Below are 19,183 nucleotides of genomic sequence, written 5' to 3'. Positions count from 1 at the left end.
TCTCATGAAAGTCATACATTTAAATATGTTTTAAGATTTCTATCACTAAACGCTTTCAGTTCGGAGTTTATCAATGACATTATCGATCTGTTGTGCAGACTGATTTTTTGCGTGAGGGGTGAACACATCGCAGGGTTGACGTCGTGTTTTTACGTTAGTTTATAGCTGTTAGGGGTTGTGTCACTGTCAGTATGCATGATAAACACCACTAAACGATAGTTTTATTTGGCATTTACTTCTGTATTGATTTGGATGGATTTTTTTATTTTTTTGTATGAAACTTTATTTCAATTCCAGAAAATATTAAAATATATGGCAGACATCATTCAATAATATAAAACACAAACATACATAGGCATCATTATAGTCCAAAAAATATAAAATTGTTCTCTTCACAAAAATGGATTTGGATGGATTTTTGCTCACGAAACGCGATGACGTCAGACCAGAAAAACCCGCCAAATCCGAGCCGTAACCCGGAAGTGACCGCAGCTCCTGTTGTTTACTAGAGAGAGCAGCGCGGAGCAGACAGCCCGACCATCGCTCTCACAGTACAGTCACACGGAGAAAACACACCCGGTAAGACTCTGTTTCCAGCGGGGGATTCATGTTTATATCACAGCTAAGAGTGTTAGCATCAACTTAGCATCAATATTAGGCAGATTCTTGTGAACAGAGAGAACTAAGCACGCTAACTGGGGTTTTACTGGTTTACCTGCCGTGTTAACGGTCCACCTGGATTATAGGAACAAAGTTGCAGCGTTTAACGTATTATCAGTGCAAAGTGTCATGACTTGACCTGGTCCCTACAGGACTGTCTCAGAAAATTAGAATATTGTGATAAAGTTCTTTATTTTCTGTAATGCATTTACAAAAACAAAAATGTCATACATTGTGGATTCATTACAAATCAACTGAAATATTGCAAGCCTTTTATTATTTTAATATTGCTGATCATGGCTTACAGCTTAAGAAAACTCAAATATCCTATCTCAAAAAATTTGAATATTCTGGGAATCTTAATCTTGTTTTTAGATTAAGATTCTAAAGATCTTAATCCTGACGGTTGGGTTTATACTGTAAAAATAAACCACGTTTTCAGTCTGGTGCTGTCTATATTGTCGAATGTTTACACTCAGTTTCGAGTCAACTTAGCAAGCTTTAAAAGAATAAATATTTGGGTTTTTTAAACGAACATGCCGGAATAATTAGTCCTTGAGCTCTAGTTTGTTGTTTTTTTCTTTTTCACTGATCATTGGTTTCATCTTATATAGTTATTCAAGTATATTGTTGTATCATTGCTGTCTATTGTTCTCTATTATATTCTAGTATTATAGTAAAGTAATGATAATGTAATATTATCCATTATAATGACTTCTATTATTACATACATACATAGTAGCACAACTAAATGCTGGGCGTTTGTTTTGTGTTCTTTTTGTTTGCTTTGGTTGGTGTTGTTTTTGACTATATATACATATAATTGAGTATTATATCATTATTTGAATAGTTATTAAAGAAGTATGTATTTTATTTCTTTACTTTTTTGTATTCTTTTTTATTTAACATGCATGTTCGATATAAAAATCTTCAAATCAAATCAAATCATCCAGGAGCAGAAATGTGTGAGGAGCAGACGGTGTCTCTGGTGGACGTCCTGGAGGAGGATGAGGAGTTGGAGGAAGAGGCTTCAGCGGTGCTGGGAGGAAGCGATTCAGACCACTGTTCATACCCACAGGTACACACATAACCCTGCAGACATTGAGATCATACTAGGATGCAACTGTGCGATACTGTTGACGTTGAGCCTGCCATCTCAGAAGTGTGAAGTCCTGAGATCTCTACAGTTTCAGTTTTCCTCAAAGTTGCCTGGAAATCAACTCATACGTGTGCAGAATGACGCCATGCACTGCAGGGTCATAAGGAGGATCATGAAATAGGACATTGTGGGAAATATTTAAATTTTTATGGTCAGACAACTTATTCACGAGTTCATGAATGCAACAGTCTTGTTTTGCTTAATCCAGGATAAGCTTTGAGGAAGATTAATGTATTTAGTGGGAAACGGCAGGACTTCTTTCTTTCTTTCTTTCTTTCTTTCTTTCTTTCTTTCTTTCTTTCTTTCTTTCTTTCTTTCTTTCTTTCTTTCTTTCTTTCTTTCTTTCTTTCTTTCTTTCTTTCTTTCTTTCTTTCTTTCTTTCTTTCTTTCTTTCTTTCTTTCTTTCTTTCTTTCTTTTTAGCCTCTTGTTTATTTCATTTTATTATTACCTGAAGAAAAAAATGAAATATTACGTCTGAGAATGTTTTTGTGGCTGGTCTTTAGATCAGCTGCTGATGAGTGATGAGGTCGTAAACCTGCCTGCTCACAGTCACGGAAGATGTTGTGGAAACCGTTTCCGAAGTACTCTCTCCCCATCATAAATTGGGACAAACATGCTAGCTGGCACGTGTAAAGGGTGTTGTAAGCTAATTGTAAATGCATCATGAACCATCAGCTACGATCGGTGAAATGAATATGCTTCCTCATGACTGGAACCCGTGTTGTAAATGCAGTCAGTCAGAACTGGAACTGCACTGGGACAGAAGCAGAAACGGCCCTAGATGGAAACGGTGTGGTGAAGGTTCTGGCTGCTGATCCAGAACCATGTTGTTAGCGCTCCTCTAAGGTAGAGATGCACCGATCAGGATTTTGAGTGCCGATCACCGATCTCGAAAACCAGTATTGGCTGATCCCGATATTGCCGATCACCGATCACAGCATGAAATCCATAAATTCGTCAATATTGTTGTCTCATGTACACGACACTGACATTGTATTATTAGGTATAAAAATTAGGAGATTAGGTGTAAACTCGGCCTATAAAGAGTAAGTGTAGTTTAGTAGCTTCAGCTTTCCTGTGGTAATAATTATGTACAACATGTGACCAACACAGAAACAGCAGACATGTCACTCTCTAAAAGTTGATAGAAGTTGCAAACTATAAACCTTAGTTTTCCTGTGGAAAGAGGAATTAAATCTTAAAATAAAAATTAATTATGAATTATAAAGCTTTGCTAAAGCTTTAGCGATAGCATCCGCCTAAGAAACTCTTGTGAGTGAAGCAAAACTCTTCATGCTAGAGTTTGTGAAACGACTGACACGCTTGTCGTCCTGCATGAGGCTTTGGACTGTTTATAGTTTGGTAAAACTCCGACAGGATTTCATCAGTGAAATATTTACGACGCGGCAGCGCACACCGCGGATCCAAGCTGCAAACGTGTTTAAACACGATCTCTTCTACAACAGAGAGCGGCTGATGAGCAAAGCTTATGAATTCATTACCTTACGATGTATTTCTTTATTTTTCTTCCTGTCGTTTATAAGTCTCCGTTACAGGTGTTACAGCTGAATTGGTGACGTTGCGCGCGCTCCTTTTTTTCTCTCCCTTTTTTTCTGCGGCAGCCAACTTTGAAAACTCAATATACTCCGTGTGAAGAACTTTCAAATGTCTTATCAGCTTCGTTGTGTTGTTATTCTTTTGTAATATTACTCCTCATGGTATCTCCTTTGGACACACTTTGCAAACTGCAAATTTGTTGTCCTTTTCAGACATTGTAAAACTCCCGCACCGGCGAGGCCGGTCATGCCCCCTTAGGACAGCTCGGTCTGAGATGTGGGAACGCCCGCGCGGGCAGCGTTTGTTGTTGTAAACATCATCAGATCGGCCGCTCTGAACTATTATTTTCCGATCTCCGATCAAAGCCGATAGGGCCGTTATCGGCCCGATCCCGATCAGGGGCCAATCGATCGGTGCATCTCTACTCTAAGGTCTCCACCTGAGCGCAGCGTAGTTCTCCGTCAGGTTCCTCCAGGTGGAGGTCTGCAGCTCTGCCTCCATCATCCATCACATCCATGTGTTTGTGTTTCAGGGCTACGTGAAGCGGCAGGCGCTGTACGCCTGCAACACCTGCACGCCCAAGGGAGGCGAGGCTGCAGGGATCTGTTTGGCGTGTTCCTACAAATGTCACGAGGGTCACGAGCTCTTTGAACTCTACACCAAGAGGTGATGGATCACTGTTAGATGCTCTCATGAAAAGTTGTCAGATGAATCGATCGGTTCATAAATGTCTTAGATCAGTAACAACACAGACCGCGGCGATCATATTTTTTTTGATGTTGTTCGTTTTTCTTCTTCCGTGGTTTATGCAGGAACTTTCGCTGTGACTGTGGAAACAAGAAGTTCCCAGATCTGCAGTGTAAACTTCAGCACGTGAGTTTGGTCGTTATTCACTGCAGAGCATTCGCTGTCACCTGGTTCCCATAGCAATCCTGACTGTGTGTGTGTGTGTTTCAGGACAAGGAGGACGTGAACAGTCTGAATAAATACAGTCACAACTTCTTTGGCGTTTACTGCACCTGCAGACGGCCGTATCCAGACCCGGACGACCAGGTGAGCGACGCACATGGACCTGACCTGTCCAGCAGGTGTTGATGAAGCCGTGTCTGACTGTGATTGGCCGGTTTGTGTCTAGGAGGAAGACGAGATGATTCAGTGCGTGGTGTGTGAGGACTGGCTGCACGCCAAGGTGAGTAACAGCATCGCCTGTACCTGGGTGTCACGTTCTCCACCATCCTTATTATCCAATTGTAAATATCTACACTGCGAAAGGTTGTATTTTACATACAAAATTAATGTCTGTATGCCTTAGGGCTGGAGATCGATACAAATATCAAGAATCAATTCAATTCCGATTCTTAAGATTCAGAATCGATTATCAAGATTTGATTCGATCCAATTCGATCCGATATTGATTTAGGTTACTGTTAATAAAACAGTTTTTTCAGCTGTTGTGTGAATTATATGACCGTGTAGTTATGCAATATATGAATACTAGTATTATATTGAGATTCAACAGCAAGTATTGCAGCTAATGATGCTGTAAGGACCAATCAGCTCCCAGAATGCTGATAGAACTGCTTTAGGAAACATCGTGGGCAGAATTACCAAACAGATCCAGGGAGGAAACAGAGACGAAAGAAATCGCTTTTATTTTTTCCCCATTTATGATAATTTGGTTTTTAACATTTATGCAAATGTAACCCCAAGACAGTATATAAAGCAAAGAAATATAGACAATTTATGCAATTATAACTGAAAACTTTAATGTTTTCATACCTTTTAAACACATTTAAAGGCAAAAACATGGCAACAGTTATTCTCCTGTCCAACAAAATATTCCTTTTTTGGGGATAAACAAAAAAATACCAAAAGTTGTAAAGTAATGATGAAAAAAAAAAAAAATTAAAATCGATCTTTAGACATATGAATCGATTTTTAGGAATTAATATGAGAATCGATTTAAAATCGGAGAATCGATCTTTTCAACACAGGCCTAGTATGCCTGCAGTTTTTCAATAAAGTTTGACAAAAAAAATATTCTCCACCATCCCGCCCAAAATGTTTTAGCACAAAAAACGCAGAATGAAAAGAGGGACCACCACACACTCACCCTGGCACTTGCCTGCATGCTTACGCTGGTGTTGACTTGTGTTGCAGCACCTGGGCTGTGCGGTTCCAGACTGTGCGGAGCTGCAGGAGATGATCTGTGAGTCCTGTATGAACCAGCACTCCTTTCTCTGGACCTATGCTGCTCACCTGGCAGGTAAGCCCTGCGTTTACACAGCTCACCTTGCAGGTGTTTTAACACTTCCTGGATCCTGTCCTGAGTGTGATTGACTTCCTGTTTAGTGCCAGCAGAAACAGACGCAGCAGCAGCAGCAGCTCCGGTGAAGGAAGAATCGGCAGCAGAAGGGTCAAATGTAAAGGCTCCTAAAAAGGAAGAGCAGGTGAGTCACCTGCTTCACCTGATCTGGATGATGTCGAGGGGATTTGACACCTCTGGTTTCCATGGTGATGGCAAGAAAGATTTCTGAATCCACATCTCTTCCTATCTGGGTATTGATCAAAAACCTGTCAGGCTGATGATGTCACGGAGCCCAGCTGCAAGCGAAGCCGCGACGAGGCGGAGCCGAGCTGCAGACTGAAGGAGCTGCAGTCGGCGGGTCAGAAGAGAGTCCAGTCCGGAGCCGTGTTCTGGCCCTCCGTGTGGCGCTCCAAACTCTGCTGCTGCAGCAGCTGTCAGGTAAGCCCCGCTTACCTGTGGCCGGAGCTGCACACGTATCTGATGCCCCTTTTCCACCAAACTGGTTCCAGAGCTGGTTCTGGGCCAGTGCTGGTGCTGGTTCACAACGCATTCAACTAGCCAACCAGCTGAGAACCGTTTTATTTTTTGTTTCCACAGCTCGGGTGCTAAGGGGAGCCACGTCATTACGTCCCTGTAAACTTCAGTTATGTCGCTGCGTTTGCATTGGCGTGAAAATTGAAGCAGCAACAACGTATTTGCTCTAATACAGACTTGGTCCACATCACTAAGAGACAGGTTGTCTCCTCCACAAACCACTGCTGCTTTGCTGCATCCACATTCATTCGTTGCGTTGCTTATTTAAAAATGTCTCCGTCTCCCAGTCTTGCTATTGCTGTTGGTCTTAGTAACTCCGGCCCCTCCGCTTACCTAAGCAGTTCTTTCCTCTAGCCCAGCAAAGAGTTGGTGCTACCTTGGAACTGCTTTTTCTGGCCCGGAGCCAGTTCTTGGTCAGTGAAACAGAAAGCCCGGTTCCAAACTCAGCACTGGCCCAGAACCAGCCCTGGAACCGGTTTGGTGGAAAAGGGGAATGAGAGTGAAATCTCAAGCTTGATTTGTTGTTTCCTGCCACCACCAGAGCTGGTAAGAACACCAGTGACGCCGGTGCTGGTGTTAGGTTTGGGTTTGGGTGTGGCTCTGCATGAACTGCACCAGAAACTGGACCCTTTGAAGACGTCCTGCATGAATCTTACACACCGTGACTCAAACAGATCGGGTCCGATGGAAAATGGTTCTGACGGCCTTTCACTGACTTTCTTACAGCATTTCAAACTTCAGTAGCAGTCAGTCGGGTTTAAAAACTGCAGCGACGCGGTAGCCGCTGGACGAGTAAACCAGGACCTACCGGCCCACTAGTTGGACCTGTCCCAGTCGTAACCGCCAGCCTGATGCTTGCTCACAGTACGTGGCGTCCATTAGCGGGGTCTCAGGGTAAACCCAGCAGACAGGAACTCCCACCAGGGCCGACCCTTTCCTCGGCCCGTCTCCATGACAACGTAGCGCCTCACAAGAACCTTTGACTGATCCAGTAACACCGCCGACCACCTGGGCGGTAACACAGACGGCCAGCAGCATGAAAGGAGACCGAAAGAAGAAGAAGAGACACGGAGACAACGGGTGCTACTTGTGCATTTGTTAGTTTTAAAATATTTATAAAATGTGTAATTATGATTTAATATTATTCAGGTCTCCAGCAGACAAACAAGCTTCTTTGTCTGTCTCTGAGCTGTAGGTCACAGTGCACCATCATGCTCAGGAGGGGTGCATGTTGGGACACACTGTCATGGACATGGCATCTTTGTCCCTTGGCATCTTTGTCCCTTAGCATCTGGACTTCTCAGACCTTCTTTTCTTTCTTTTTTATTCTAAAGCGACCGGTGAAACCAACCATAACGATCGTAATACAGGCGTCTGCTAATCCAGGTGGACGCTGATGTGGCCGAGCTTCGGGTTGGAGTCGCGGGTGGGGTTGATGTTGTTAAAGTGAAGGACACAGTGTCCTCCGCCCCCCCACTCTCGGGGGTCCTCCCCTCCGACTCTTATCATCTTCTAAGCAGGGCTGGAAACGATGGCATGTGCTCTGAGAGATATAAGAGGGAGCCTCCTCTGTGTGCCCTCCAGCACACCTCTAAAGTTATTAGGGTTGGGAATTGATACGAGATTCCATTTTCCTTTCTGCTTAAAGATTCGGTTCTTAATCGATTCCCTTATCAATTCTCATTTGGGGAAAAAAGGAAAACAATGAGGCAAATTGCACTAATATGCAATGTTGGTTAATGAGTTACCTGCAGTAACGGATGGAGTCAGCCAAGGACATGCTAATGTTGCTGCTGCTGCTGCTGGGCTGAGAAGTACTGACGTTGGTCCGGAGCGGATCCAAAACGCCACATTCATTGATTGTTATTGCATGTTGGTAGTATTTCCTCCCTTTGATGAAATATTGACTTGGCAAGTATTTTGTCGTCTTTTTTACTGAAATGTTACCGGACTGTCGAGCGTTTGATCACTTGGGCGCCATGTTTACTATTGACTGCTGACTTATGCAACGTGCGGGACGACGTCATTCGTTCCCACGGGAATCGAACAGGGAATCGTTTGCAAAATTTGGAAACGATTCCAAGGAATTGAAACACTGGGAACCAGTTCTGAACAAGAACCAGTTCTGGATTCCCATCCCTAGTGTTGGTCCATCTCTTAATCCCCGTCCTCCGACAGGACCCTCCACACCAGTTCCCACAACCCCCCGCTATCGCTGCAACCTTCATGTTGAGTTGATGTCGGCGTTAACGGAGCCAGTCATGACTGGACATTAACTGGAGTGCAGGAAGACGCTGGGCCGGTGTTAACTACAGCCAGAGGCAGGTAAAGGGGACCGTGTTACCGTAGCGACCAGAGGCAGGTAGAGGGGGACCGTGTTACCGTAGCGACCAGAGGCAGGTAGAGGGGACCGTGTTACCGTAGCGACCAGAGGCAGGTAGAGGGGGACCGTGTTACCGTAGCGACCAGAGGCAGGTAGAGGGGACCGTGTTACCGTAGCGACCAGAGGCAGGTAGAGGGGGACCGTGTTACCGTAGCGACCAGAGGCAGGTAGAGGGGACCGTGTTACCGTAGCGACCAGAGGCAGGTAGAGGGGACCGTGTTACCGTAGCGACCAGAGGCAGGTAGAGGGGGACTGTGTTACCGTAGCGACCAGAGGCAGGTAAAGGGGACCGTGTTACCGTAGCGACCAGAGGCAGGTAGAGGGGGACCGTGTTACCGTAGCGACCAGAGGCAGGTAGAGGGGGACCGTGTTACCGTAGCGACCAGAGGCAGGTAGAGGGGACCGTGTTACCGTAGCGACCAGAGGCAGGTAGAGGGGACCGTGTTACCGTAGCGACCAGAGGCAGGTAGAGGGGACCGTGTTACCGTAGCGACCAGAGGCAGGTAGAGGGGGACTGTGTTACCGTAGCGACCAGAGGCAGGTAAAGGGGACCGTGTTACCGTAGCGACCAGAGGCAGGTAGAGGGGGACTGTGTTACCGTAGCGACCAGAGGCAGGTAAAGGGGACCGTGTTACCGTAGCGACCAGAGGCAGGTAAAGGGGACCGTGTTACCGTAGAGACCAGAGGCAGGTAGAGGGGGACCGTGTTACCGTAGAGACCAGAGGCAGGTAGAGGGAGACCGCGTTACCGTAGAGACCAGAGGCAGGTAGAGGGGACCGTGTTACCGTAGAGACCAGAGGCAGGTAAAGGGGACCGTGTTACCGTAGCGACCAGAGGCAGGTAGAGGGGGACCGTGTTACCGTAGCGACCAGAGGCAGGTAGAGGGGACCGTGTTACCGTAGAGACCAGAGGCAGGTAGAGGGGACCGTGTTACCGTAGAGACCAGAGGCAGGTAAAGGGGACCGTGTTACCGTAGCGACCAGAGGCAGGTAGAGGGGGACCGTGTTACCGTAGCGACCAGAGGCAGGTAGAGGGGACCGTGTTACCGTAGCGACCAGAGGCAGGTAAAGGGGACCGTGTTACCGTAGAGACCAGAGGCAGGTAGAGGGGACCGTGTTACCGTAGCGACCAGAGGCAGGTAGAGGGGGCCGTGTTACCGTAGCGACCAGAGGCAGGTAGAGGGGGCCGTGTTACCGTAGCGACCAGAGGCAGGTAGAGGGGACCGTGTTACCGTAGCGACCAGAGGCAGGTAGAGGGGGACCGTGTTACCGTAGCGACCAGAGGCAGGTAGAGGGGGACTGTGTTACCGTGTTACCGTAGCGACCAGAGGCAGGTAGAGGGAGACCGTGTTACCGTGTTACCGTAGCGACCAGAGGCAGGTAGAGGGGACCGTGTTACCGTAGCGACCAGAGGCAGGTAGAGGGGGACCGTGTTACCGTAGCGACCAGAGGCAGGTAGAGGGCACCGTGTTACCGTAGAGACCAGAGGCAGGTAGAGGGGGCCGTGTTACCGTAGCGACCAGAGGCAGGTAAAGGGGACCGTGTTACCGTAGCGACCAGAGGCAGGTAGAGGGGGACCGTGTTACCGTAGCGACCAGAGGCAGGTAGAGGGGACCGTGTTACCGTAGCGACCAGAGGCAGGTAGAGGGAGACCGTGTTACCGTGTTACCGTAGCGACCAGAGGCAGGTAGAGGGGACCGTGTTACCGTAGCGACCAGAGGCAGGTAGAGGGGGACCGTGTTACCGTAGCGACCAGAGGCAGGTAGAGGGGGACTGTGTTACCGTAGCGACCAGAGGCAGGTAGAGGGGACCGTGTTACCGTAGAGACCAGAGGCAGGTAGAGGGGGCCGTGTTACCGTAGCGACCAGAGGCAGGTAGAGGGGACCGTGTTACCGTAGCGACCAGAGGCAGGTAGAGGGGGACTGTGTTACCGTAGCGACCAGAGGCAGGTAGAGGGGACCGTGTTACCGTAGCGACCAGAGGCAGGTAGAGGGGGACCGTGTTACCGTAGCGACCAGAGGCAGGTAAAGGGGACCGTGTTACCGTAGCGACCAGAGGCAGGTAGAGGGGGACCGTGTTACCGTAGCGACCAGAGGCAGGTAGAGGGGACCGTGTTACCGTAGCGACCAGAGGCAGGTAGAGGGAGACCGTGTTACCGTGTTACCGTAGCGACCAGAGGCAGGTAGAGGGGACCGTGTTACCGTAGCGACCAGAGGCAGGTAGAGGGGGACCGTGTTACCGTAGCGACCAGAGGCAGGTAGAGGGGACCGTGTTACCGTAGCGACCAGAGGCAGGTAGAGGGGGACCGTGTTACCGTAGCGACCAGAGGCAGGTAGAGGGGACTGTGTTACCGTAGAGACCAGAGGCAGGTAGAGGGGGACCGTGTTACCGTAGAGACCAGAGGCAGGTAGAGGGGACCGTGTTACCGTAGAGACCAGAGGCAGGTAGAGGGGACCGTGTTACCGTAGAGACCAGAGGCAGGTAGAGGGGACCGTGTTACCGTAGCGACCAGAGGCAGGTAGAGTGGACCGTGTTACCGTAGCGACCAGAGGCAGGTAGAGGGGACCGTGTTACCGTAGCGACCAGAGGCAGGTAGAGGGGACCGTGTTACCGTAGCGACCAGAGGCAGGTAGAGGGGACCGTGTTACCGTAGCGACCAGAGGCAGGTAGAGGGGACCGTGTTACCGTAGCGACCAGAGGCAGGTAGAGGGAGACCGTGTTACCGTGTTACCGTAGCGACCAGAGGCAGGTAGAGGGGACCGTGTTACCGTAGAGACCAGAGGCAGGTAGAGGGGACCGTGTTACCGTAGCGACCAGAGGCAGGTAGAGGGGACCGTGTTACCGTAGCGACCAGAGGCAGGTAGAGGGGACCGTGTTACCGTAGCGACCAGAGGCAGGTAGAGGGGGACCGTGTTACCGTAGCGACCAGAGGCAGGTAGAGGGGGACCGTGTTACCGTAGCGACCAGAGGCAGGTAGAGGGGGACCGTGTTACCGTAGCGACCAGAGGCAGGTAGAGGGGGACCGTGTTACCGTAGCGACCAGAGGCAGGTAGAGGGGGACCGTGTTACCGTAGCGACCAGAGGCAGGTAGAGGGAGACCGTGTTACCGTGTTACCGTAGCGACCAGAGGCAGGTAGAGGGGACCGTGTTACCGTAGCGACCAGAGGCAGGTAGAGGGGGACCGTGTTACCGTAGCGACCAGAGGCAGGTAGAGGGCACCGTGTTACCGTAGAGACCAGAGGCAGGTAGAGGGGGCCGTGTTACCGTAGCGACCAGAGGCAGGTAAAGGGGACCGTGTTACCGTAGCGACCAGAGGCAGGTAGAGGGGGACCGTGTTACCGTAGCGACCAGAGGCAGGTAGAGGGGGCCGTGTTACCGTAGCGACCAGAGGCAGGTAGAGGGAGACCGTGTTACCGTGTTACCGTAGCGACCAGAGGCAGGTAGAGGGGACCGTGTTACCGTAGCGACCAGAGGCAGGTAGAGGGGGACCGTGTTACCGTAGCGACCAGAGGCAGGTAGAGGGGGACCGTGTTACCGTAGCGACCAGAGGCAGGTAGAGGGGACTGTGTTACCGTAGAGACCAGAGGCAGGTAGAGGGGACCGTGTTACCGTAGCGACCAGAGGCAGGTAGAGGGGGACTGTGTTACCGTAGCGACCAGAGGCAGGTAGAGGGGACCGTGTTACCGTAGAGACCAGAGGCAGGTAGAGGGGGCCGTGTTACCGTAGCGACCACAGGCAGGTAGAGGGGACCGTGTTACCGTAGCGACCAGAGGCAGGTAGAGGGGGACTGTGTTACCGTAGCGACCAGAGGCAGGTAGAGGGGACCGTGTTACCGTAGCGACCAGAGGCAGGTAGAGGGGGACCGTGTTACCGTAGCGACCAGAGGCAGGTAAAGGGGACCGTGTTACCGTAGCGACCAGAGGCAGGTAGAGGGGGACCGTGTTACCGTAGCGACCAGAGGCAGGTAGAGGGGACCGTGTTACCGTAGCGACCAGAGGCAGGTAGAGGGGACCGTGTTACCGTAGCGACCAGAGGCAGGTAGAGGGGGACCGTGTTACCGTAGCGACCAGAGGCAGGTAGAGGGGACCGTGTTACCGTAGCGACCAGAGGCAGGTAGAGGGGGACCGTGTTACCGTAGCGACCAGAGGCAGGTAGAGGGGACTGTGTTACCGTAGAGACCAGAGGCAGGTAGAGGGGACCGTGTTACCGTAGCGACCAGAGGCAGGTAGAGGGGACCGTGTTACCGTAGCGACCAGAGGCAGGTAGAGGGGACCGTGTTACCGTAGCGACCAGAGGCAGGTAGAGGGGACCGTGTTACCGTAGCGACCAGAGGCAGGTAGAGGGGACCGTGTTACCGTAGCGACCAGAGGCAGGTAGAGGGGGACCGTGTTACCGTAGCGACCAGAGGCAGGTAGAGGGAGACCGTGTTACCGTGTTACCGTAGCGACCAGAGGCAGGTAGAGGGGACCGTGTTACCGTAGAGACCAGAGGCAGGTAGAGGGGACCGTGTTACCGTAGCGACCAGAGGCAGGTAGAGGGGGACCGTGTTACCGTAGCGACCAGAGGCAGGTAGAGGGGGACCGTGTTACCGTAGCGACCAGAGGCAGGTAGAGGGGACCGTGTTACCGTAGCGACCAGAGGCAGGTAGAGGGGACCGTGTTACCGTAGCGACCAGAGGCAGGTAGAGGGGACCGTGTTACCGTAGCGACCAGAGGCAGGTAGAGGGGACCGTGTTACCGTAGCGACCAGAGGCAGGTAGAGGGAGACCGTGTTACCGTGTTACCGTAGCGACCAGAGGCAGGTAGAGGGGACCGTGTTACCGTAGAGACCAGAGGCAGGTAGAGGGGACCGTGTTACCGTAGCGACCAGAGGCAGGTAGAGGGGACCGTGTTACCGTAGCGACCAGAGGCAGGTAGAGGGGACCGTGTTACCGTGTTACCGTAGCGACCAGAGGCAGGTAGAGGGGGACCGTGTTACCGTAGAGACCAGAGGCAGGTAGAGGGGACCGTGTTACCGTAGCGACCAGAGGCAGGTAGAGGGGGACCGTGTTACCGTAGCGACCAGAGGCAGGTAGAGGGGGACCGTGTTACCGTAGCGACCAGAGGCAGGTAGAGGGGACCGTGTTACCGTAGCGACCAGAGGCAGGTAAAGGGGACCGTGTTACCGTAGCGACCAGAGGCAGGTAGAGGGGACCGTGTTACCGTAGCGACCAGAGGCAGGTAGAGGGGGACCGTGTTACCGTAGCGACCAGAGGCAGGTAGAGGGGACCGTGTTACCGTAGCGACCAGAGGCAGGTAGAGGGGACCGTGTTACCGTAGCGACCAGAGGCAGGTAGAGGGGACCGTGTTACCGTAGCGACCTGAGGCAGGTAGAGGGGGACCGTGTTACCGTAGAGACCAGAGGCAGGTAGAGGGGACCGTGTTACCGTAGAGACCAGAGGCAGGTAGAGGGGACCGTGTTACCGTAGAGACCAGAGGCAGGTAGAGGGGACCGTGTTACCGTAGAGACCAGAGGCAGGTAGAGGGGACCGTGTTACCGTAGCGACCAGAGGCAGGTAGAGGGGGACCGTGTTACCGTAGCGACCAGAGGCAGGTAGAGGGGACCGTGTTACCGTAGCGACCAGAGGCAGGTAGAGGGGACCGTGTTACCGTAGCGACCAGAGGCAGGTAGAGGGGACCGTGTTACCGTAGCGACCAGAGGCAGGTAGAGGGGACCGTGTTACCGTAGCGACCAGAGGCAGGTAGAGGGGGACCGTGTTACCGTGTTACCGTAGCGACCAGAGGCAGGTAGAGGGGACCGTGTTACCGTAGCGACCAGAGGCAGGTAGAGGGGACCGTGTTACCGTAGCGACCAGAGGCAGGTAGAGGGGACCGTGTTACCGTAGCGACCAGAGGCAGGTAGAGGGGACCGTGTTACCGTAGCGACCAGAGGCGCTGCAGACGTGACTCCACCATGTTTGACATCACAAGTTTATAATCAGACACATTACTCCGGGTGGAGATACTCAAAGACGAGAAAATAAGGCGGCAAACTGGATTCTGTTCACTAAAAACTGTTGAAACTGTTGTCCCAGAGTCTCCCAGAATGCATTGCACACCGAAGAGCAGCAGTAACAGTAGAGGAGAAGAATAAAAAGTAAAGTTAGAACATTGTTCTTGTGCAGAAGAATATAGTTTTAAGCTGCTTCATGCAGGTTTGTGGTTATCAAGAAAATGAGTAGCTGTTTTGCTTCCTCCAAACTTTATTTATAACAGATGAAATATAAAAGGATTTAAAAAACATTAAAAACATCATACCTTTTGCCGGAGGGGTCCATGGTCCGTTCTCAGCTGTGTTAATGTTTTATTTTATGCTCAAATAAATTGCCGAGCTTTGTGATCAAACGTTGGCCCGCTAGCGGAGCTGTGATGTCATCAAGTGGACAGATGCTCCAACTGCAGGAAGACTGAAACCCCCCCCCCCCCCCCCCCCCCCCCCCGTCTCCCAAAGTACTTTCCCTCCCCCCCCCCGAGTCGTGCCTGCCAGGTACAGCCCAGTCTTGGACGACTCTGAACTTAGAAGCTTGTCTTGTTTGCATGGTAATGTCACAGCCACTCTCCGGGTCTTTGGTCCCCAGTGTTCTCTGGTCCTGGTCCTGGCCAGCGTGGGAACCCCTCGTGGTGGCAGAGTAACTCCACTGGGAGCTACCACATTCACATTTGTTGCACCTGACATCGCCATGGCAACCCGAGTGCCACTCGGAGCTCACAGCTGATCAGCAGCCTCGCTGTCACGTGACTCATATGGCGCTTTTCCACTAGCACCTACTCAGCTCAACTCGGCCTGGTTTCTTTTTCACTACAATTCAGCAGAAGTAGGAGGTTGGAGAAGCTGCTGTGACGTATTTGATTGTGTATCTAAAGGAAGAAGACAACAACACTAAAGATGTAGAACCTGGAGGAGATGATAGATGTGCTGCTGGATCTGTGGCTTGTGTTTGATATCAAGTTAAAAAATGAGAGTGAGAGAAGATTCAAGCGGCAACGCTTTTTAATTTTTTTTTTATTTTGTCTCTGTGCTGCTGAAAAGTCAGCTGGAGCCGTGAGCAGCTATGAAGAGACAGAGCTCCTGGTAGATCTGGTCGTTCCTTATCTCCGTCTAGATCCCTTTTTAATTCTCTCCCCAGTCACCAGGTTTATGAACATCTGACCCTCAGAGTTGGATCAGAAACAGACTTTTGCTGCCGTTGAATAAAATGAACAAGAATCCGCCGTCAGAGACGCTCTTCAACTGATGTCCACAGCCCGACTCGGCCCGCTTAGAACCTCGGCAGAGTAGTTACAGAAAAAGTAACTACTCAGCACGTTAGACCCCTAACGGAGAAGAAACAAACCGGGTGGAGGAGAGTCGAGCTGAGTAAGTACTAGTGGAAAAGCTCCAATCGATTCTCTCAAACTCTTTCAGGAGCAGCTGTCTGAAGCGGGACTGTCCTTCCTGTTGGACGAGTCTGATACCGTCCTGGCCTACGAAAACAAGGGGAAGAACAACGAGCAGGGGCAGCAGGGACACGACCCTCTGATGTCGGCGCTGGACAACCTGAACCGAGTCCAGCAGCTGGAGATCATCCACGGTACACGGAACCGCCAACCCTACGCCCACACCAGACCCCACACAACCACAGCTCCCATGGTTCCATGCTGCTGTTGACCGTGTTTGTCTTTCAGGGTACAATGACATGAAGACGGAGCTGAAGGACTTCCTGCAGAGGTTCGCCGCTGAAGGAAAGGTGAGGGCCTTGAACTGCGGTCAGGTTTGGGTTCAGCAGGTGGTCGACGATCAGTACAGTAATCCCTGGCTGTAACGCGGTTCACCTTTCACGACTCGCTGCTTCATGGATTTACATTGTGCATCGTGTTCTGCATTCTGATTGGCTAAACAGTCTCCCCTCTTCTTCACTTCCTGTGTCAATAACATTGGTTGCTTAGCAACAAGCTGAGAACGGCCATTGACCTTCAGCAGCAGCTCAAGAACGGGAACTTTGATGAATCGTTCATTACAGTCTCAGATATAATCCATGGTGTCGGTTTATAAGAATCTTTTTGCCCAGAAGAAAAAAGAGCGACGACAACAACGACCCATAACTATGTTCTTCTCTAGTAAAAACACTCCTGCACCGCGGCTTTAGAAGAAAAAGACACTACAGAGCGAGTCGGGATGCAGTGAAATTCCCGCAAGTCACAATTTGTCCTACTGGACTTATTGTATTTTTTTTCATAATCATTTTTCATTTTCTCCCGTTCAGATCCAATAGCTCGGGTCGCGGTGGGGCGGTGCTGATCTCCACTATTTGAAGACTTGTATAATAATTGGAAAAAAAAAAAGGTTCCTACTTCGTGGATTTCACTTATCACGGGTTCTTTTAGGAACGTAACCCCCGCCAAAAACTAGGGATTACTGTACTCAGTTATCAGATGTTCAGCCTCATCTCAGTCCTACAGCGTTACAGTCTTACTCTGACCCAGCAAGGCTGTGGCTGCATGACCCCCCCCGCCTGGCGCTGCAGATAAACCCACACTGACGTCTGTCTGGTATTTGGATCCCGCCATGTGGCTGCGTCTCGGCTCCACGCCTCACCTCATACCGTCGGGTCATAAAAACGCGTCTACATGAACCCGTTGTTGGACAGAACGTTCCAGCTGTGTTCTTACCACGCCCACGTTACCCATCAGCCTTGCAGCTCTGTCGCCCGTAGCTTTAGCAGTAGGGATGGGAATTGATAAGATTTTTACTATTCCAATTCCATTTTCCATTCACGATTCGGTTCTTTATTTCTTTATTTTATTTTTCTTTCTTTCTTTATCGATTCTCATTTGAAAAAAGGGACAACAATGAAGCAAATGGTGCTAATATGACAGGCTGTGTTCGTTAGTTAATTAGTTACCTGCAGTACTATTAGCCAAGAACACCCTAACGTTGCTGCTGCTGCTGGGTTAAGAATTACTGACGTTAGTCCAAAACACAACATTCATTGATTAATTGCATGCTGTGTGCACAAATGTTTTTGTATGTTGGTAGTATTTCCTCCCTTTGACGAAATATTCACTTGGCAAGTATTGCAAGTTGCCCTGCTGTCGTCTTTTTTACTGAAATGTAACCGGACTTTCGAGGGTTTGTATATCTTGGGGGCCATGTTTACTATTCATGGGAGTATTCAGTGATGACGTCATTCGTGCCCATCACAATCCAAAAGGGAATCATTTGCAAAATGTGGAAACGATTCCAAGGAATTGAAACACTTTAGAACCGGTTCTGAAGGAGAACCGGTTCTCAGTTCCCATCCCTATGCAGCAGTGTGCTAGTTAACTCCTCCCCCTGGCCAGCGTTTCCAGAGCTGCTGCTCGCCTGAAACCGCTCCACTGCTAAAGCTGCCTGAAGGCGTCATGTGACCTTCTGTCGTCCGGCAGGTCGTGACCTCTGAGGACATCCGGGAGTTCTTCGAGCAGCACAGTCGCAAAAGACGGCGGGTGGACGGGCCGGCCTTCTACTGCTCCTGATCTGCTCCTGATCTGCTCCTGATCTGCTCCTGGTCCCCTGACTTCATCCCCGCCACATATTTATGCATTTCTGGACTTGTTTTTGACCTTCGTCTCCTCCGTCATGTTTCTGGATGTTTTAACGTTGTTAACGTTGTTTTAACGTTGTTAAATGCCTCTTAGTGTGGTATTTTCCTTTAAAAGAAGAATAAAAGTGAGCTTGAGTAACATGTCATGCTGTCGTGTTTCCAGAGCCAGCAGTTCTGGTTCTGGTGTCCCTAGAACTGGGTTCACAGGTCCTGGCTCCATCAGCGGAGACCCAGCTCTCTGACTGGTCTGGAGGCCTCGTGGTCCACAGCGGCGTGTCCCTCAGGCGGGTCGCCGCTTCAGAGGGGACAAACACTTTCCAACGTATAACAGTTATTACCAAGAAGCATCGTTACAACAAAAGAAATAATCGTGTGCGTGTGTGGTCTCGTCTCGGTTCCTTTGCTTTCTGGCTGATATTTCTGTCACTTTTTTTTTGTCTGCATATATATTAATGTCCAAGTTGGCTTACAGTTTAAGATTAAGATTCCGAGAATATTCTAATTTTTTGAGATAGGATATTTTTTGTTTTCTTAAACTGTAAGCCATGATCAGCAATATTAAAATAATAAAAGGCTTGCAATATTTCAGTTGATTTGTAATTAATCCAGAATGGATGAAATTTTTGTTTTTTTAATTGCATTACAGAAAATCACAATATTAAAATTTTCTGAGACAGTTCTGTATAAAACCAAGTCATTATTATTATTATTATTATTATTATTATTATTATTATTATTAATAATAATACAACAAAAGTCTCTAGGCGCTTTCCAGAGACCCAGAACATGAACATAAACCCCCGAGCAATTATTACATAAACAATGGCAGGTAAAAACTCCCCTTTAGGAGGAAAGAAACCTGGACCAGGACCTGGATCATAAGGGGGGACCCTCCTGCCGAGGGCCAGACTGGGGGGGTCAGGGACGTCAGCAGCACAGCAGGCAGGTGGAAGCAACAACGGGATGACCAGAGGGGGGGGG

The 19,183-nt window shown here is 49.7% G+C and overlaps 1 protein-coding gene across 1 annotated transcript; it reads left to right on the top strand.

Moving 5' to 3' along the window:
- The first annotated feature begins 456 nt into the window (after positions 1-456).
- ubr7 (ubiquitin protein ligase E3 component n-recognin 7) lies at positions 457-18,341 on the top strand. The gene is made up of 12 exons (XM_061746891.1): positions 457-579; positions 1,614-1,738; positions 3,910-4,043; positions 4,190-4,250; positions 4,335-4,430; positions 4,513-4,566; positions 5,538-5,643; positions 5,730-5,827; positions 5,959-6,123; positions 16,045-16,210; positions 16,305-16,366; positions 18,045-18,341. The coding sequence occupies exons 2-12, from the start codon at positions 1,622-1,624 to the stop codon at positions 18,132-18,134; spliced, it is 1,149 nt and encodes a 382-aa protein (XP_061602875.1). The 5' UTR covers positions 457-579; positions 1,614-1,621; the 3' UTR covers positions 18,135-18,341.
- Positions 18,342-19,183: the final 842 nt, after the last annotated feature.

This window comes from Cololabis saira, chromosome 18 (genome assembly GCF_033807715.1).
Source record: "Cololabis saira isolate AMF1-May2022 chromosome 18, fColSai1.1, whole genome shotgun sequence".
Classification (NCBI taxonomy): Eukaryota; Metazoa; Chordata; class Actinopteri; order Beloniformes; family Belonidae; genus Cololabis; species Cololabis saira.
Note: the sequence above shows the minus strand (reverse complement) of the source record. Positions and strands in the feature narration are given on the sequence as shown.